The 21,080-nt window shown below is 37.0% G+C and overlaps 1 protein-coding gene across 4 annotated transcripts in view; it reads right to left on the reverse strand.

Moving 5' to 3' along the window:
* Positions 1–21,080, reverse strand: part of LOC149087388 (atrial natriuretic peptide receptor 1-like) — a 435,567-nt gene that overhangs the window by 74,238 nt on the left and 340,249 nt on the right. For all 4 annotated transcript variants that reach the window (XM_089231469.1, XM_089231468.1, XM_089231471.1 and 1 more), the window contains exons 8-9: positions 10,179–10,308; positions 9,081–9,155 (exon numbers count right to left, since the gene is read on the reverse strand). In XM_089231469.1, the coding sequence (XP_089087595.1) occupies positions 9,081–9,155; positions 10,179–10,308 (205 nt within the window). The remainder of the gene's footprint in view (positions 1–9,080; positions 9,156–10,178; positions 10,309–21,080) is intronic.

Raw genomic sequence — 21,080 nt, forward strand, 5'->3', positions numbered from 1 at the left:
GGTTGTTATCATCACGATATGCTCTCGGTTATTGAAATTCGATATACAGGGTGTTTCAAAAAGAATCACCCGATTTGAAATGCGTATATTAGGGGCCATTCAAGTATTACGTAAGCAGATTTTCAGCCGTTTTTGACCCCCTCCCTCCCCTTGTCAGCAAAAGTCAGCAAAACACTGACCCCCCTCCCCTTCCTCCCTTAAGCAGCTTAGAATATTTCATATCTTCAAAAAGGGGTGGTTGATGACGTAAGCAAACTTCAACCCCCCCCCCGTCATCAAAAGTCAGCAAATCCGAAAACCCCTTCCCCTCCCTCGATGCTGACGTAATACTTGAATGACCCCTTACGAAAAATATTGAACACATAGACACTTAGAATAATTTTATGTTACATGGCTAACCATAAAGTTTTTTTTACAAACAAAATTATAGGTGCTCAATGTGTCCACCTTGGGACGCACGGCATATGCCTATTCGATAGTCAAATTCGTCCAAAACTTTTGCGAGCGTGTTTGCATCCACTGCGACGACGGGTGCTGTTATGCGTATCTTCAGTTCGGCTAATGTACTGGAAGGGTACATTTTAATTTAATTTCACGGGTACATTTTTCTACATAGTCTTTATAAACCCCCACAAGAAGAAATCGCACACTGTGAGGTCCGGCGATCATGAAGGGCAGTGATGTTCAACTGAAACCTCAGGTCCCGTACGGCCGATCCATCATTTAGGAATGTGATTTTTTTTTTAAATTCTCGAACGTCCAAGCTCCAGTGGGGTGGTGACCCGTAATGCTGGGAAATTACGTCATCCGAATCGGTTTCTTACAGTGGGAAAAGCCCATCTTGACAAATACTGAAGTGGCGGCCAAAGGAAGAGCGTTAGCGCCACCTGTCGGCAACTTCGTGAAACTCGAGATTTCACTTTTTCTACCCGTACATTATTCGATCAAAAGGAATTAAAAGCTGAATAGGTATGATTTTTTTTTTTTAAATCGGATGCTTCTTTTTTCAAACACCCTGTACTTTCATCTACAGAAAGGGTGTTCCAGCTTTAGGAGAGTGCGGGCCACTTCAATTGTATCGCGGACCACTTAGTTAACTGATCTTTAGGTTCCTCGCAGGTTGATCTAATACCGCGGGAGACTTAAATGATCTGTAAATGTGTCACGCTTGAGTGATTTGGAAATATGCCGTGGAAACTGTGGCGCGGGTCACTTAAGTGATCTGTAAATTTTCAGCGGATCGCTCAAGTGATCTGTAAATGACCCGCGAGTTGCTTAAGTGATCTGCCTGTGCCGCAGGCAGCTTGAATGAGCTAAAACTATGCCGAGTGTCACTAAAATGATTTGTCAATGTGCCGGGGTTCGTTTAAGTGATCTGTAAAAATGTCACGGGCTGCTTGAGTGATCCACAATTATGTCGTGGCTCGCTTCAGTGATCAAGACCTGTACTACGGGTCACTCAAATGAGTTGCGGGCTGCTTGAGTGACCTGAAAATATGTCGCGAAAACTGTGATATGGGTCACTTAAGTGATCTTTGAGTTAGCAACGGGTCACTTAAGTGACCTGAAAACGTGCCACGGTCCTCTTGAGTAATCCGAAACTGTACCACGTGTCACTTAAGTAATCTGAAAATGTGTCATTGCTCACTCAAGTGCTGTAGAACTGTGCTACGGATCAGGTGGGGGAGGGAGGTGGGAGTCTGGATAAATGTGACGGGTCACTCAAGTCATGTGGAGCTGCAGCGAGAGTAGATCAAGTGATCAGGAAATGCGACACTTAAGCCCCGTTCACATGTACAATAAAACATCCCAGTAAAACATCCCGGGAAGTTCCCGGTAACGGGGATTTTCGCTACAAACCGTTTACATGACTTCCATGACTTTAAGTTTATGCCGGTAATCCCCCCTCTTCTTTCCGGAAGTCGTCACAGGTTACGTAGGTTGAACGGAAGTGATTGATTCAAGATGGTTGACGAAGGAGCTTATAGCAGTTTTCGTGGCGCAAAGGATTATGGGAGACAAGGTCGGTGTCGACCTCCAATCCACCCCAAGAAAGATGGGCTTTTTTTGGATGAGCTTCTCTCCCTCCTTTTCCTTCCCTACGAGGGGAAAAAGTTGTCATGCCGGTAATTACCACCAAAGTGACCCCCTAATCTTGCACATGTGAACGGGGCTTTATTTCATCTTTAATTAGGTTGAGGTCACTAGCCAGATCAGATGACTCCGAGGGCCACATCTGCCCCGCGGGCCATTGGTTGAGCACGTCTGTCCTACAGGATGAAACAAATTGTTTGTAAGACTCTCCAGTCGTTGACGTTTTTTTTTTTGAATCACGTGCACACACACATGTAAAATGTCATGAGTATTTCAATACATGGTATACGTAAAAACAACATTTAAAATATTTTATACAGACCCTGTATGATAGTGGAATTTAATTATATAAAAATTCTTCCCCCTTCCATTCAAATCAACCTACACATTTGTAAAAAACATTCACCGAGATATTGAACATGAAAATCATGATTTTTTGTGACTTTTTTCTGTTCACAAACTTTTATTCGGCTCGAAAATCTCAATCGTCGCAGCTCAAACATTTTGGATAGTCTGTATTGCGTCATTCGTTTCTATAACGCCTACATTATAACGTAATTTATTTCTCGCAATGAAAAATACGTTACTTCATACCTTATACTTACAACTCTTAAGTCATAATGAAAGCTTCCCGTCGCATCTCTTACGTCACATCTTACAGAGGCATATCTTACATTTACTCGCCTATGAAGGAGAGCCGATTCGTCACCCGTCTTTCAGCAAAAGAACAATTGTGTCGTTTCAAATGATGTCTCGGAAATGATTTGAAAAAAAAAAGGATAGTAATGGCGATTTGCTTTTGAGATATTACTGACGATACGCTTTCATTCAAAAATGGCGGATGAGAGATAGCATGGCATTTAAAAAAAGACTTATGCATCATACTGAAATCCTACGTCACGTCTTGTACTACTTTACCGCACACAAAGTCCTGTCACATACACCATACAGCAGTTGCCAACCAATGGGGGTGGGGTGGGAAATGAAGGTACCACATCTATCAGTGGTCGTCCTTCAGTCTCGGTAGGTAAATAACTTGTTTTTTAATATTCCTTTTGCGTGGATTCTAACCCATGGATCTTGACGTAACCGTCATAGTGGAAGTCGAGCATCTAACCACTGCGCCACTCGGACACTCTTTCACCTCTTATATTGGCATCTCTTACGAAACCTCACGCCGCATCTCATATATGCTGTCATCTCTTATGTCTTACTAAAATTCCCCGTCTCATCTTATGCAGATATGTCTTCCATCATACTAACATATCAATTTATCTGACGTCTTATATTAACATCTTTTACGTCATACTGGAAAGTTACGTCACATCTCATACTGACATCTCCAATGCTATACCATAGCTCATGCCACCTCTTTTACTTCATAATGAGATCATACGTCAAGTCTTGTACTGACATGTCACAAGAAACCTCATACCACATCCCAATATGTATGAGGTCTCTTGCTTCTTGTTGAAATCTTACGTCACATCGTATATAGACATGCCTGACCGCCATGATGATATCTGTCATCATCTTGAAATATTAAATTACTTTTTATACTGGTATCACATGCATCATACCGAAATATCACGTCACGTACTATACAGTACTGACGTCTCTCAAGCCATACTGAAATCACGTCGCGTCTTACATCATACTGAAGTCTTACGTGACGTCATACGCTGACATCTCTCTTACATCACCCCGAGACCTTACGTCAGACCTCATACTGGCATCTCTTACGTCACGCGGAAATCTCACGTCACATCTTTTTCGGACATGTCTTACATCACGTTGAAATCTTACGTCACATCTTACATCATACGTCATGCTTTATACTGACGTCTCATACGTCATACCAAAACCTTATTAAACGTCTCGTCTTATAGGGATACCGTTTACGCCATACTGAAACCGTGTGCCATATCTCATACTGATATTCCTTATGTCATACTGGAATCTTACGTCATATCTTATACTGACAGTCTCTTATACTTTTCTCGTACTGGCGTCCTTCCCGTCATTCATTTTTTATTCCCCGCCATGACATTCTCGTATTCATTCAGACATTCATTCCAAATTTCAGAGATTATGCCGCAAAATTTTCCGTGATTCATGATCGGAAGCTTTGCTGCAGCGTCTCATATTTTGGAGTAGGCAAACGTTTTCTAGTAAAATATTACTTGCGCATATCAATATGTACACATATTTTCCCCTCCAATTGATCTAAGTATTCGATGGAGCAGCGGAGTATAATATTTCGTTGCTTCTGCAGCTATCAGAAGGAAGGTAACTCAACCGGTGTCTTTCTCTCACTCTTGCAGTAAAGAACGCTCCATTCCCGTTTCCCGTATCGATTCAATGTCTGGGATATCAAGCAGGAAATATAGCAAAAGAAAAATCAAGTGTTTTTTTTTTTCCTTTTCTTTTGCTGTTCGTGTATCAATTCTCCTTTTATCTCGTCCCTAAACATGTTTCCGGAGACTATTGTCATTTCCCCAGGAAAAGAAAAAGCTCCGCACACAGATGATATCTTTCGGATTTTCTTGTTCTTTTATCCCGGAGAGAATTCACATGCCACATGCTGGATATCTATTATTGACAGATATGGAAAAGGTTTTTTCGAGGGTTCTTATATGTTCGTTCGAATCTTGCCACGAGCAGGGTATTTCATTATGGAAGAAGTTATCGATTTGTTTTTTTTCTGAAGGGAAAGTACAAGTGAATATGCAAATTACGCCTGTTCCTCTAAGGCATGTACTGTCTCGACAGAAAAGCATTCACACACTGCAGTCAAATCTCGATAAGTTGAATATGCAACAGCCGACAAAAACCTTCAAGTTATTGTCAGTTCGACTTATGGGAAATTCTGATTTCAGAGTGGGAAAAGAAGGATAAAAGTATGTCAAATAACAGCGCTATTTGCGAATATTGCATTAGTTAAACATGACAGACTTCTAGAGATGTGGACATTCAAAAAAATGAGCTATTCTGATTTAATCATATTTAATTGATGACGATATTAAGAAATAAAGTAGATGCACCTACTGTGTTATGGAAACGGACGCATACACATATACATGAAAGGGTCATAAATAAAGTGTAAACAAGTCTGCCTCTCTATTTTTGGTCTTTCTTTCATGTGAAAACCATTCACTTTTTGCAAACAGACAAACGAATCTGCTAAATGAATTTGCAAATTCTATATAGCTAAATGCTATTTTTTAAGAACTTTTCTTATTGCCGAAAACTTTGACTTGAAGGGGGGAAAAACTTCGAGAGAGTTAATGATAACTTGTAACACTATACGGAAAAAGTTCTGGGGTTGAGTGAAAACTTTGACATTAACAGATAATCTAGTGGTCGGAATTTGACTTAGAATACAAATACGTGAAAATGAACGGAAAAATACAGGAAATTGCTAATGATCACCAAAAATTACACTAAAAGGAAACAAAGTCGCGAATTGACTGTATTTGCTGGATCATCTTTTACCCTTAGGCTGCAATAACAGTCAGAGAAATGCTTCTCTCACTGCTTTTTACAATTGTCGATTGTGAAAAATAGGTGACATTAAAACGTATACTTTTGGAAATACAATATAACAAAATAACGTGTGGGATACACACTAACGAAAAATCTGGGTTCGAACCCACAATCACGGATAAAATAGTGATTCGGGGGCACTCATGAACTCTACCACTACTCAACAACGTACAATTACCCCATATAATACAAACAAACCTGTCAGAGAATAGAGGAATAAAAAAAGTGGAATATGGTTACATATGCCATCCATACGTAATCATTTTTAAAGAGAATTTCATCTTGAATAAAAACATTTCAAATCATCATAGGATGATGACAGCAGGCTATACTTACGCTCATCATCTGTGTAAGATGAGAACACTCTGAGCGTTAACACAAATTAAACAGACATTTGTTGTGGCATTCATTTTTTGAAGATTATGTGCAATTTTATACATGCAATATTTGAATACTTATTTTTCGTTAGATTTGTATCAGTTTGGACATGTCTTTGGAAAATCTAGTCTAAGGATTCTTCAGATTAACCTCTAAAAAGGAGTTAACAGGTTTGCGTGTTTTTTTAGGAGGGGACGGTGGGGATCATATTACAGGTTTTTGAATGATGCCCTGTGCTCTTTCAAAAAGTTAAAAAAAAAATTTTTTTGGCATTTTCATTTTAGAACATGCCATCACTATCAGAGAAAATAATTTTTGTCGAAGGGCAGGATCGATATTTTTTCATCGAGAAGCTTGGGATAAGTGGCGCAAGGTATTTCTACCAGAGAATACTCGAGTTACCAACCTCCAAAAAAGCATTTACATTATCTGGAATTGATTAAAACGACGTATAAAAGGTATTTTCTTTCGAAATTTTGATTTCTTTGCGAAAATATTCGAGAATTTTTCTTCAAACTTCGCTTTGATTTGGGGGAGGAAGGCACGAGTCCTCCCTGCCCCTTGACTCTGTGTAGAATATGAGAACTGTAATCTAAGTTGCTTGCTGAAAGTAGCTTGTTGAGATGAGGGATTTTTCATAAATCGGTATTTCGATTATTTTCTGTCATTTGATCATTGCCTTCAGTTTGTTCATTTTGACATCATACACGCGTGTTATGAGGAAGCACTTCTCTTACATTGCATCAGACACACCTTTTCGCGCAAACAACAGGAAATTATCGAAATATCGATCTGTGTAAAATCTCTATCATCTTGCAATTTTCAGTAAGTAACTTTTTAAATTACAACTCACGCTCACTATCTCACCGACATCTTTATGAATTTTAAATACATGACATTCGATTGGAATTTTTACATAAGCTGCGCTATACTTTGTGATTACTTAATTTCCCCTTTTTTATCGCGTTTTACTGGCGAAGCGTTGATCCTAGAGAGGCGTCCTTCCTATTAGAAAAATTATCCAAATAACGAGTAAACTCAGATACACCGCTCATGTAGCAAGAAGTTGTACAGTAATCGAAATAAAAAACGTTTTATACGGACAACCTGTGCTCAAAAACAAACCCCAATTAGAAAGTCGTTGTCCAGTTTCTCCTGCGGCGAACAAAACAAAAAGAAATCCCCGTTTCTGAACGTAATTTTCGCTGAGATATTTGAATTCAAAAAATGGAGAAGAGTTGGTGGGAAAAACAGCTAACAGCATAAACTAACCGACAATGCTTCTTTTACTGATTTATATATATATATGTTGTGTTTTTTTCTCCGATTTTTAATTTCAAATATCGTTACGAATATTGCACTTAGAAATGTGAATCTTTTTTTGGTTGCCTCAGAAGAGACAGAGCAACAACTTTCTTACTGGTTTGTGAGGAAAGGGTGGCCGTATAGAAAAATTAATTTTTAAGATAACTCTATACGAGCCGTTGCAACATTGATCACGTATAAGTTCAACACGTTTTTTGAATATTTGTTTTTCGAATTTGAAGTATGCTTCTAGGATAAACGGTCTGCCAGTAGAATGATGCAAGGAGAATTAAGTAATCAAACTGCATATCTGACAACAGAGTGTTATGAAAAAATAAAATACTGACACTTTTCGCGCATGCGTAGTTAAAAATCCTTCACTTAAATGTTCATATCTCATTGAATATTCAAATGTTATATTCTGAATTTCTTCACGGTGTTTCTCACGTACACTGGAAAGTTAATTTCTATGTTTTATGCATAGTGTTACATTTTCTATGTATAAATTTCATAAAAATGTGCTGAAGACTCCACATGTTGTAAGCGAAAATCATAAGACAAAAATAATTCTTTTTTTATAGAAAAACATATCTTCCTGAATATATGCACTATTTCCATGCAAATGCATATATGTATTTCACAAAGCCAGTGGTGAACAAAATGAATGAATTTTGTGAAATTTACAAGTCATTTCTAGCGTTTTGTAATGCAGGGTTCATCAAAAACACAGTTCTTATTTTTTTATTTTTGGACGATTCCCCCTGGAAAGTTACGGTCACTTTACTTAACTTACGGTTACGGTTACTAGACGTACCGGAGTAGGTCTAGTAACATAATGTTTACATGACCGAAATTTCAGAACGATTCATCTAGTATTTTTTAGAAATTTTGAGAAATGTCTTGAATCCAAAGTGAACACCGACTTATATATGGCTATACGTGTATTTCATATTATGTATATACAGGATGAAAACTCAATTCTGTTTCAGCTATAACAACTCGTGAACTGTTGATCATAGAAACATGCTTCAAGTAAGAAAAGTATTCAAATAATATGTTCATTTCAGATATCGTATATGTGCCTCCCGTTCTCTAACTCCCAATAATAAAGATGTAGCCCTGTCTCGTCTGAGATTAAAAAATATCAATGTTTCTGAGTGTCATATCAGCTGGGACATTTGAATTCAAAATCGCTAAAAATAAGGTAAGGAACCGCATAAAAGAAAAGCTCATTCTACGCTCCATATGCTATTTCCCCCCTCATTTTCGGTGGTTTATAAAGCTTATATTGCACTTAGAAACATGGAAGTTTCTTGTTATACTCAGGAGACAGTTCGAAAACAGGGCAACCATATGGAAAGTTAAATTTCTTATCTCGGCACATAAATGATACATGAAATAGACATATTATTTGGATACTTTTGATACTTCGATGCATGTTACTATAGCAAAAGGTTCACGAGTTATTAGAGCTGAAACGGGCTTGCGTTTTCACACTGTATAATTGGTGAATAACCAATAAACACCCCACCGCAGTTCTTATTCTCTAATCTTATTTGCATTACATGTTTTGAATTCTACTCGTTATTTAACTCTTGATTCTGAAAAGCAGTTTGACTGTGAGTGTACATGCCAAATGATTCAATGATAGCTATGGATTTAGAATATTTAAGTAAATGATTTCACAAACCAATTGGTAATCCCTATAGCAAGTTCCGACAGCATGGACAAGAAAAAATTATTTGCTATATACGTACCTTGTAAAATCCAGTCCTGATAAACGTAAGTCTGTTGAAATCACACAAAGGTAGCGTTTCTGCTGAAGCTGTGGTCTGAAATCACAACGTCAATGAAAGATATTCAGTTAATTCATGTAATTTTACTACAATTCAGAACTGTACGTAAAAGAATTGAGCGATAGTAGAGGAGAGAACATAAGAATAAACTATATATAACAAGCGCATAGAGAAAAACGTGACTTGAAACGTCGCTGTTGACGTAACAAAACAATAATCCACTATATATGATTAACGGGACCTAGAGTACCTTAAAAAAAGTAACATTTCGTATTATTTCCATGAAATATATACAGGGTGATCCCATAATTCCCCCTTGCCACAATTTACTGGAACCGTTGATCCTAGAGACATACGTACAGTTAGAAAAATTATCCAATAACGTGAAGAACTGAGATAAGTGATTCATGTTGCGAGGGGTGGTATAGTAATTAAAACGAAAAAAATTAACTTTTAATACGGCCACAATGCCTAGAAAAACCCAATAAGAAAGTTGTTTCCCTGTCTATCCTGAGGCTGACTAAAAATTCCACATTTTTAAGTGTAATATTCGCAAAGATATTTAAATTAAAAAATTGGAGGAAAGTTGCGAAAGCACATTGTTCGATAGTTTTTGCTGTTCTTTCCCAAATTCCCTCCGATGTTTGAATTCACAATATTCCTTAAAAATCTCGCAAGTTCCTGGAATGATATTCTAATATTTTGAAACAAACGCGTATATTTATGAATTCTTTTCGTTTCGCTTCGATGTATATACTCCAGTACTATTTCATTCGGTTGATATCCGAAACAATCTAAGCAGTTAATATGCCTCTGCGCAGGTGCAGTGTCCAATCCAAAGAGTAATACACCGAGGATTTCTCTTCTTATCCTGAGCCGGATAAGTGAAATCGTATGTTATATTCGGAGCCGAAGGAAAAATAGGATTGTATTCTTTTCTATTATGCGACGGCCAATACGGCATCTGATGCTCCTAGAGGGGATTCGACTATGATGAGTACGTGAGAGAAATGCGTGTGATAGGATAAGAAGCAGATGGAAAGGGATTGGATAAACAACCGTCACGCTAATCCTCGATAGGCTCATCCTCGAACCGGGTCTCTTCTTCTTATCGCTAGAGGCAACCACTACTTCCTCCCACTTGATTTTCCACGACATCGACGCCAGCTCCGCTTCTTTCCGGTAATATCTGCAAATAGTAATTGAAGAAACAGAGAAATTGAGTTATATTCTCTAGGAGGGAAAACTGCGTACACATATGTGATCGAAATACAATTTCGTTATTCCACTTATACCGGCAACAACAATTGCCTTGCCGTGAATAAAACCACTGGTAGAGTTTTTGTGTTATCAACCCCCTATATACAATATAGTTCATTCCATATAAACATAGTATTGAAAAAATTGTTTTTACAGAAACGGATTTAAACTGGTGCTGTTAGCATACTTTTAATTGGAACAATACATCAACACAGCGATTTGATTGATTGGAATGGATTTTTCAATTAGCTAAAATGGTTAATTCAGGTGGAAAATATCCAGTTTGCCTTGATTTTAATGCTATCTCTTAAACATTTTTATAGATAACTGATTTTTAAAACTATTTTACTCCCGCTTTCTTATTGTATGTATGTGTATTTATATGGAATAACGTCGTTTGTTATTTTCACATAAACTAATAAATTTCCGGATACATCCGTCCTTCGGGAACGCGTCGATTTCTCTTTGAGATGTGAAGTAGGGGTGTGCCCGGTCCACCAATGTCCAATGTTATATTTAAACAGATAAAAGCTTGTTTAACGAATTTGAATACTTTTTACTTTGAATTTAATTTGGAGCGGAGCGATTTTATTCTCGAAACACGCAAAATATCAGCACCTCTCGGAAAGTTTCACCGATATGGAGTCAACACTTTCTAGAGAGACAGTAATGTACTTATATAGACATGTAAGTAGAGGTTCATCTAGATCAGTGATTCCCAACGTGGGCGTTAACGCCCCCTGGGGAGCGATGGAATGCTCCAGGGGAGCGGTGGAAGCTACGGGTTTAACATGAGATTCTATGGATTAGATTGCGATGGGAGGAAAAAAATTCTGGAGAAGGGGGGTGATGGGACAAAAAAAAGTTGGGAAACAATGACCTAGATTAAATAATTTATACCAAGTATAAATTATTTATCAAAAAACAAATAAAACGTTATTCCAAAACATTTATAGCTACTCTGCTCCAAAAATAATGAATCTATATAATGTAATAAATAATACAAATAATAACATAAGATTCAGTAACAATATATCTTTACATTTTCAATAAAAATCAATCTAGAATCTATATTGTAACGAAAGTATAACAACACAATATAACAACTCGTCTGTATGTATATACTCTTTGTTTCAGTAATACAAAAATTACGAGAATATATACTTTATGCAACAATGACCAAATTGTACAAATCCCAATAATAATAAGGCTGGTGGAAGGACATTCTAATCCCTTGAGGTCAATAGCGTGTAGTGTGTATATTGTAAGTTTGTGTGTGTATATATATATATATATATATATATATTGAAATTTGGCCCATTCGCATGCATATATTTTTATTTCTATTATAACATACCCTGCTTAGAAAATACACTGTGGATAAACAAACTAAAAGATGGTCTTAACTAAGAAAATAATTCTTATATAGCATACTGCAAAAAAACCCCTAGGAAAATATAGTCAAAAACAGACTTTTTTATACAACATTCGTTGTATGCGGGTGATATCTTGACGTTTTCTCTCGAAAAAGACCTAAAATGTTTTCAATAAATGATAAATTAAATTGCCAAAATAGATACATTTTTGCCCAACAGACGGCACTTAAAATGTTTTCTAACATTATCGCTACCTATCGGTAATACATACCATTATGACAAAAAAAAATTGACATTTAATAATGTCAATTTTTGTTCAAACTCCGTCATCTATGCCGCTGAAGCATCTCCGCAACCCCCTGATAATTTCTCAAAAGAAAATGTTGAGGTTGATGAGAGCTTCGCCTCATTTATTGAGCACACGGCGCCCCTTTTTAAGCTCTGACGAATTCTTCCGTTAGATAGCTCAGTAAAATATCGATTAGCTTTAATAATGTGCGAATCACTCTACATAAACCAACACTTACTCCCTCTTTCCCTATCCCTACACACGGATTATCCAGCAAGATGCCCCACCAGAAACTCTATCCCGACCCCTACAACGAAAACAACATTCACGAAAAATGCAGTTTTCTTCTTGGGTATTCACATTTGGAATGCTCCGCCATTTGGTGTTTGAAATAAATCCTTGGCATCGTTCAAAATGACTGCATTCCATCTTCTGGAATGAACAGTGGGCGCGTGCTTGTCTGTACATACTTACAAAAAGCACTTGTTGTTATCACTGACATATAAAAAGAGAGGTTTTCTTTTCCTCCACCCACTCTCTGTCTCGTGAAATAACTTATTTTCCTGGGAAAATCCCATCTTTCCATTAAATGTTTCTTTACATTTTTTTAACACTTGTTCTCTGATTAATTTAATCCGATGTCAAATAACCAAACTGTTGAAGCGGCAATACTGGATTTTTTAAACGGAATAGGATTTTCCAAGATTCATTTAAAGACTGGTTATTTGTGGAGATGAAGATTACAAGGAAGAAAATTCATCTCTGCCCCCACAGGGTCTCTCGCTTGCCGGACGAGTGCTCTACCATCTAAGCTATTGAAACGGAGTATTTCAACCTTGGAGCGTAAATATATGTTGAAAGGCTCCGTACATGGATGGTGGCAGCAAATACTATATGCATGTGGCCATCTGGTGGCCTATATCATTCACGAGCTATTAGTTGATTGCTGCCGCCGTCCATGTACGGAGCCTTTCAACATATATTTACGCTCCCAGGTTGAAATATTCCACTCGTTCGGCAAGCGAGAGACCGGGGTTCGGGTCCCCGAGGAAGCAGAGATGAATTTTCTTTCTTGAAGTCTTCACATCTCCACAAATAACCAGTCTTTCAATGAATCTTGTACTAACAGGTGGAGAGGACATTTTCATATGTATATATAGAGTCTTCCGTTCGTGTTTTTATCAATACCCCTAATTAATCCACACTTTTTTTATCTTTCCCCCACATCACCACGCCTTGTAAGTGAGTCAATCAGTCATTCTTAAAAAGAAAAATATTATTTTCGCTGGCTCGTTCTTCCGAGCTAATAAACAATCAATTATGAACTCCTTCGATTGTGAAAGTACTTCCTTTTATTTCATCAACTGCAGTTAGCGAAGTAATGCAACGCCGCGATAACAAATTAAAGAATGAAATAAAATTATATAAAATTTAAGCAAAAGCATTATGAAATAAAAAATTAATTTCACTTCATATCAAATAATAAATGAAACAAATAAATGGAAACAATAACTTGATTTGGTTATGGGGACAGTTAATATCAGGTGTAGATTTCATTTATTTTCATTTTTACTGTCCGTCTATTTTTTCGCTCTCTTTTATACTGTTAAAAATTTTTCATTGAATTAAAGTAAAAAAAAAAATCTATACGACAGATGTCGCTCGCCACTTGTTAATGCAAGATATACAGAAAACTGGATGTTATGAAGATATATATCTGTATATGTTGCCTTAACAAGTGGAGAGCGACATCATGTTATATATATATAGCCATCTGGTGGCTTGTCGTGCATGAGATTAGCTGATCGTCAGTCCATTCCACAGTTCCGTTCGGCATATATATATAGCGAAGGAAAATCTCTATCTCCTCTGTAGCTTAATGGTGAGAGCACTCGTCCGGCAATCGAGGGTCCCGGTAGAGATGAGTTTTTCCCCTTCCTTAAAAAATAAATATCTTCACAACATTCAGTTTTCTGTATATCTTGCATAAAAAAATCGTTAAAATAAATTCTATTGTATCAGATTTCTTCAGTATAACTTTTTCTCTGACGTTCTTGATTATACATAGTTATATGACTGATGTCAATTCTACAGTATCTATACCGCCGACTGAACTTGTTTACACAAAAATTTTGGCATGAACTCATCTTGTATTGATTTAAATACCTCTGATTGGTGTCTCGTTTCTCGATTGTGTACAATTTTATAATATTTGAGGTTTTTTGGATAGATATCATTCCCCCCCCCCCCTTATGACAATTCCCCGTTATTCTTTCAACTGTGTTGTCTTGTGTTTTATCTCGATGAGCACTCATTTTGCAAATATTTGTAAACAATACTCTCCTGGCTCTTTTCATTATTTACACTACACAACTTACACGCATGCGAAAACTTGTTATTTTTCCTTCACACACCACCCCTGGTGATCTGTAAGTCGCCAGATAGCCTGCAAAGGCTAGGAGGCGACAGAAACGTTAAATTCTGGTCTGGTATTCCGTTTATTCTTTTTATCTTCCTTTCGGGTCAAGAGAAACAATGGAGTATGTATACGTCACCTATAGCGATGTCGTCATAGGGCCGAAAGCATATCACTAGCTGTTGTAGCTACTGCTCTCTTCCCTGTCCCAGCTTTCTTTATCACATTATGAATTAACGGTTCTACCATGTCCACACATTCAAATATATAATCTTTTCTTTCTCTCCTTGTATTTTCTTTCAAATATCACAAAATATGTAATTTAATTTTAAACTCTAATTTGTTTCGTTTTATCGTTTGACTGAGGACATAAATTATGTTACGTGTATGCTTTTCTAATTATTACTTATTTTTGTTACTTTGTGATCACTTCATGGATGGTGGTGATAAAAAGAACAAATGTTTTGAATCCACTCTCTCACCGTTGAAAAGCTATGCTAATTCAAGTGTATTTGCTATTAATGACGTGTATATAAAATTTGTAAACATCGATAAGTTTCCTTTATGAATAAATTGTACAGCACACTGTCAATTTTATAGGAAAACCTTTGCACAAACTCAAAAAAATCATTGACATTTTCAAAAATGTCAGCATGTTGTTGTATCCTATTTTCTAATAAATTTTCAAAACTTTTCAGATATCAATCAAAAATTATATTCATGCCATATTACATTTCAATTACGTGCTGCATAAGCTTATTTTGTCCATGACAATCTCAATAACGCATTTCATGCTGCGGTTTTAAGCTAGTTTGCAATCTTGCTAATAGCATACACTTCCCGAATCATCTAAGGGGTGTGCTATAACTGAACTCGACTATATATTCTAACAAGCGTCTACAGTATGACTGGGTTTGATGACCCGAGGGCTTCATCGGAAGTTTGAATTTGACCCGTTATAACTGATGACCCTAATTCACAAGCACTCACTTTCTCTTCAAAGAGAACCATGAGTATGACAAAAACAAATTTAGGGGGTCTCACTACTCTTTCGACTTGAAAAAGTCGAATTTTCAAAAATGACTTCAAAAAATATTTCATTTGATTGCGAATAAAATACTAAAAATTTCCTGTTAATCGGTTAATTTGTTCTTTCGTAATTAAAGAAAGAAATACTGATTTATAGTGTAACCTACTGTCACAAAAATTCTGAATTTTTGCAAGAACGTTTAGTGGATATGTGTTAGTAGAACAGACTCGGACTTTGATATCTGACCATTCGTTAGAATTTTATGAATTTTTAAAGTTTGAAAAAATATATAAGGAGCCATTCAAGTATTACGTAAGCAGATTTTCAACCATTTTTGACCCCCCTGCTTGTCAGCAAAACACTGATCCCCCCGTCAGCAGCTTAGAATATTTCATATCTTCAAAAAGGGGTGGTTGATGACGTAAGCAACCTTCAAACCCCCCTCCCCCCTTTGGCATCAAAAGTCAGCAAATCCGAAACCCCTCCCCCCCTCCTCGATGCTGACGTAATACTTGAAAATGACCCCTAAATTTCAAAAGTCTAAATTCAACATGTTTTTTTAAAAAATGCTTCCCATTAGTCAATCGCGAAATCCGATGTCTATTCCCGAAACTTTGTATAATTTTGTTTTTTTAATCTGATAGATGGCGCTAGTAAACATAAAACTTTCATATATGAAAAAAAAATTTTGGACATTTTCAAATATATACGGGACCTAGATTGTTTACCCTGCATTGGTCTGTGTATATTTGAATATACACGGCAAATTACATATAGTTAAAAAAAAACTCCATCACACCTATTTTTCAACTTTTTTTCCGGTATTTTATAAAGTACGTGTTTTATTTCCCATTTCAGTACAAAATATGGCAACATAAGTGTCACGTTTTACATATATTTTCCAAAAGAATACATATATTTTTTCGGTGCCTTATTTTGAAAGATGATGAGATTTAACATGTTCAGAGATTTATAAGATTTTACCAAATTGAGAAGATTGAAAATAGAATTCAAGGTAAAAAGTGTTCAACTTTGTAAGCGAGATTTAGTCTGTTTATAAATAACATAAAAATCAAAACAAACTCTGGATATTTTACCTACACTTAACCATTATAGATAATCACAAAAACTTCACTCTAATTAAGTTGCTGCGCTCATGTTTCATTTCTGTTTTTCATTTTTTTCAAACAAAATCTATTTGTTTTTTGGGGGGTGAACCAAAGAGGGGGTTAAGATTATTATTCACTTTATTTTTCAAAATCGCTTCAAAAATGCAGTGTTTGATAATCAACCGAAAATATTGTTTCAGATTAGAACAAAAACTTCTCGGGGGCGCGGTAACCCAGGACAATAATATACTCGCCTTAAGTATCAAAGGATGTTTAGAGGTGTCGCTAGTTCGCGCGATACCCGCTTCGTCAGAAAACTTTCCTGACATAGGGATACAACAGAAACGGCGACATGACCGCAGAAAAAATTTTGGGGCCCCCATTGAGGGGTTAGCGCACCAATCTCCAACCTCTCGATGTTTATAAAAAGCAAGCCTGCCGTTCGGAATCGGCAATAAATTGTAGGTCCTGGTCTAAAATTAGCCCTCGTGTGCAGAATGACCGTGGTGCGACAAAAATGATCTATGATCAAAAACTTTTGGACTAGGCGAAAGAAAGTAGCGCTTTCATTTGCTACCGTACTGCATGATTGCTGGTAATTATACATCTGCAACAAATTGTTAATTCAACTCAACACTGTTAGTTTTACAGTATTGATTGGTCTGGATTAAATTAGCTTCTTCAACCTTTTAATCGCGAGCACAGTGGAAGTTTTTAAGAAGGTTTGATAGTTGTGTTGGATTTTCTAATCATTAATTTGTTGTTGTTTTTTTTTCATATTGCATTGCGAATTCAAGTATTAGTATCATTTTTATTAGATTTCGAAAATATGTCAGAGTTTCCTCAAGGGTGTTGTCATTATCATGCTTGGCGTAGAAGGTGCACACGACTCAAACAAAATTTATCACCTCGGTCTAAATGGGATTAAACGAACAATTTCGCTATGGAACAAATCGGAAAATCTTTTGAAACGTAAATGTGATGAATAGCTCACAATAAATTTTTGAAAACTCGCCAGTCCCGGAAATGTCGTGCTCTGTGTTAACAAAAATGGTAAGCTCGATTTTAGAGCTAAAACAGGCTCTAAAAGCGAGCTTACCATTCACCCGAAAATGGTAAAGAATTTTGTCACTCAGAGCATGGCGATATTTTTAGCCGCACAGAGCACATAAACATTATACTTCACCACCCACCAACTCCGGCCGCATCACTGTACGCAATATACTGCCATTTGCGGGTTGGAATGAAGTCACCATTTATCAGTAGTGACTTTAAGCTCGATAGGGAGAATATTTTATCTTTATTCTTCCCCCGGTTGTTCATGCTGCCGTTTTGATAGTAGAGAGGTCATATTTTCCTACTCGCACCGTAAGGTCCCGGATTCAAACCCCCACTGGCGTCACAGTGGCGGTCGGCTGAAGTCGGTTTACTGTGGTGAAAATCTCCCCTTTAAAAAGTTTTGCCATAGAGGGCGACAGGTAAACAAACGGTACAAATACTCAATCATTACACTTCACTTCTTAAATATAGACGGCAACACTAAAACTTTGGACACACCACTAGAGACGCACTCAGACTGTTAGGAACACGCACTTACACTTCCGGCACAACTCACTAGGCAGTAAATAACCCATGGCGATAGAACTGAGTTGTGTGCTAGGTTCGAAACAAAGAAAGAAACCTACGTGGTGGTAAACGAGCATCTTACTTCCACGATATTCTGTCACTAATATGCGTTGATAGGGCACTAATATGAGTTGATAGGCCGCTGTTATAGACGTAAACATTCTGATACAGGTTTTTTTTAATTCGTTCCAATTTCGCTCTTACAAGGAACTGCTTGAATACGAGTTCTTCTTGTGCAATCACTGAGCCAAAATACCACGATTTCTGCAAATTGGTTCATTTCACATCACATTCTAAGTCAGGAGAGCACAGTTTTCGGCACGTGGGCCATAACAGAGTTCCATCTGACAGATGGATGCAAATAAAGTATCAATTCCCCCAACCATAACTATAACAGCTCGCGGACGGCGAGTGAAAGCCAACTCTCAAATATGGCTCCTGCACTATATAAAAGTTTGTGACCCTGTAATAGGTAATGACCCTGTAAAAATAGTAATTCCAAACACAGAATTTAAAACTTGTCTTTGGAATAAACTCAGAGTCGCACTGCGCTATTAAATGTCTTTATTCAGTTAAATATGAAAATCAAAAGTCAGGAAACGATATAAGAACTACATTTTCGTGAAGGAAACACAGATATTGTGCGATGATATAAATGTAAGCATGCATGGCAAAGTACACCGAATGCTAGTTAACATTTTTAATGTTTTTGTTCTCGCTCCTTTTCTTTCAATATAAAATATATATATATGTATATATACATTTCCCTAATGTAAGAATCAACCAAAAGTGGAAATTTGGGATATTTTTGTGAGAGAGAAAAGGGGGGGGGGAGATTATTCTAGTTTCTCAATTATATTTTTTATATGCTTGCACAAACAGGTTTAGCGATTCCATTACAAAGTGGATGTAGTCCTATATATGGAGATTGGGAGGGGAGGGGGGACATCTATGATTGAATATTAGTCATTACAGAGGAAGCGATTTTCGGCGGAGGAACGTGCATTTGATACATTATTTGTTTCTCGTATTAAAACAAGTGTCGTTTTTTTTAAACGATAGATTTTAAAACCTTTTACGTTAAGCACTTTTTATAGAAGCTTGTTAGTAAAACTGTTGCGTCGGAGCCATGGATGAACAAGCACTCCAGTATTTCTTGCAATTCATCCGAGCAATCGAAATTTATTTTAAAAAATCAGAATTTTTATACATGAAGTTTATGCGATATGGATCTATAACGAGATTCTAACGGATATACGAATCTGATCTTCCGACGCTCCCGAATTTAATCCCCTGCACGTTAACTAAGCATTTAGATCCTAGCAACAAGCATAAATCATCGACGTGGAATGAAACATAGCAAAAAAAATATATATATATACTTAAAGAGAAATTGGTTTTAAAGTGTATTTACCTTCCCAAAAATAAAAACTATTAGGTATGATATATGGGCGGATAACTATATAATGCCTGATTAACTGCTAGCGAACTATTTAACGCCGAATTATCATTGGCGTAAACATCTATCTCGTCCATAAGCCCACTCAATGTTTACCACCACCTCGGATAATACCTACAACATTTTTGAGCCCTCCCAATATTTTCAATAACTTGACGCCTTTGCAGATTGTAGTCGATATCATTTCGAATTTGATAGCGCACTAGTCAGTTTTAATTCACCTCTAAGAAGTTATATTAAAACACGACCTCTCAAGCAAAAACTAGCATGGAAAAGAAAATTTAGAATGAAATACATAGGTGGAGATAGACTTGAAGTCTGAGGGGCAAGGTCATTATTTCTGTGGGGGGGGGGGGGGGGAACGATGATGATGATGTCAATTCATATACACTAGATCTGCTCACTCCACTTTTGATGCTGGGGGGGGGGGGGGGGCAATGCCCCCACGCATCTCCGCCCATGATGAAATAACGTTTTTATTTTTGCTCACGCAAACTATTTTCAAGGTCACATTCTCTTTTCTAATGGGTGCACGTAAAACACTGGTGTTAGTAATATTACGGCGCAATATCGCAACAAAAACATTGGAAGTTTAAACAAAGATTCAAAATTAAATTCATAGCATTTAAAAACAAGAAAATAATTACTTTAATTTACGATCAAAAGACAATGTTTGATCTATATTGAGTATATATCTATTCTATAATATAAAATCAAAAACTAACTCGAAAAGGGCCTGTTGCTAAGCAACCGAGTGACGGAAGTGGGTGAAATTTTTGAGTGACGGAAATCTGTTACGGAAGTGGGTTCGATTCATATATCGATATTCACATTCATATATCGTACATTCATATTCATATATCGTACATTCATATTCATATATCGATATGATATCATATATCATATATCGATATTGGGTCGATATTCACATATCGGGACCCATTTGACCCATCGGGACCATGTTATGTGCATGTACCAAGAGGCTCCTACATCCTACAGCAGAGCCCTTAGGCTGGAATTTAGATTTCGAGCCCCCAAACCAGCTTTTCAGGGGCCCCTCTGTGATTAATTTATAGTGTGAAAAATCAAAAAGTGATAAGAATCGTTGTGGCCCCTGTCAGCCCTTCCTTTGTGGGGGGGGGGGAGGTCCATGCCGAGAGGTATATATATGTATAATATACACACACAACAGCAGTGCTCCCAACACAGGGTCGGGGTACCCGGGGAAGATTTCACGTATAAGTAAAAAGTTTTCATTTCCAGGGGCCCTTGATGGATCTCATTGTTTTCTTGCTGCTTTAACGTTGAAAAATTTCGATAGCGGAAGCAAAAGATATATCCAGTCTGGGGCCCCACCAAAAGTATGCGAATTGGTGTCCCGGGTAATTGGTTGGGG

Source organism: Pholcus phalangioides, unplaced genomic scaffold (assembly GCF_987345545.1).
Source record: "Pholcus phalangioides strain wild (caught in Gottingen) unplaced genomic scaffold, Ppha-v1.0 ptg000004l_1, whole genome shotgun sequence".
Taxonomy (NCBI): Eukaryota; Metazoa; Arthropoda; class Arachnida; order Araneae; family Pholcidae; genus Pholcus; species Pholcus phalangioides.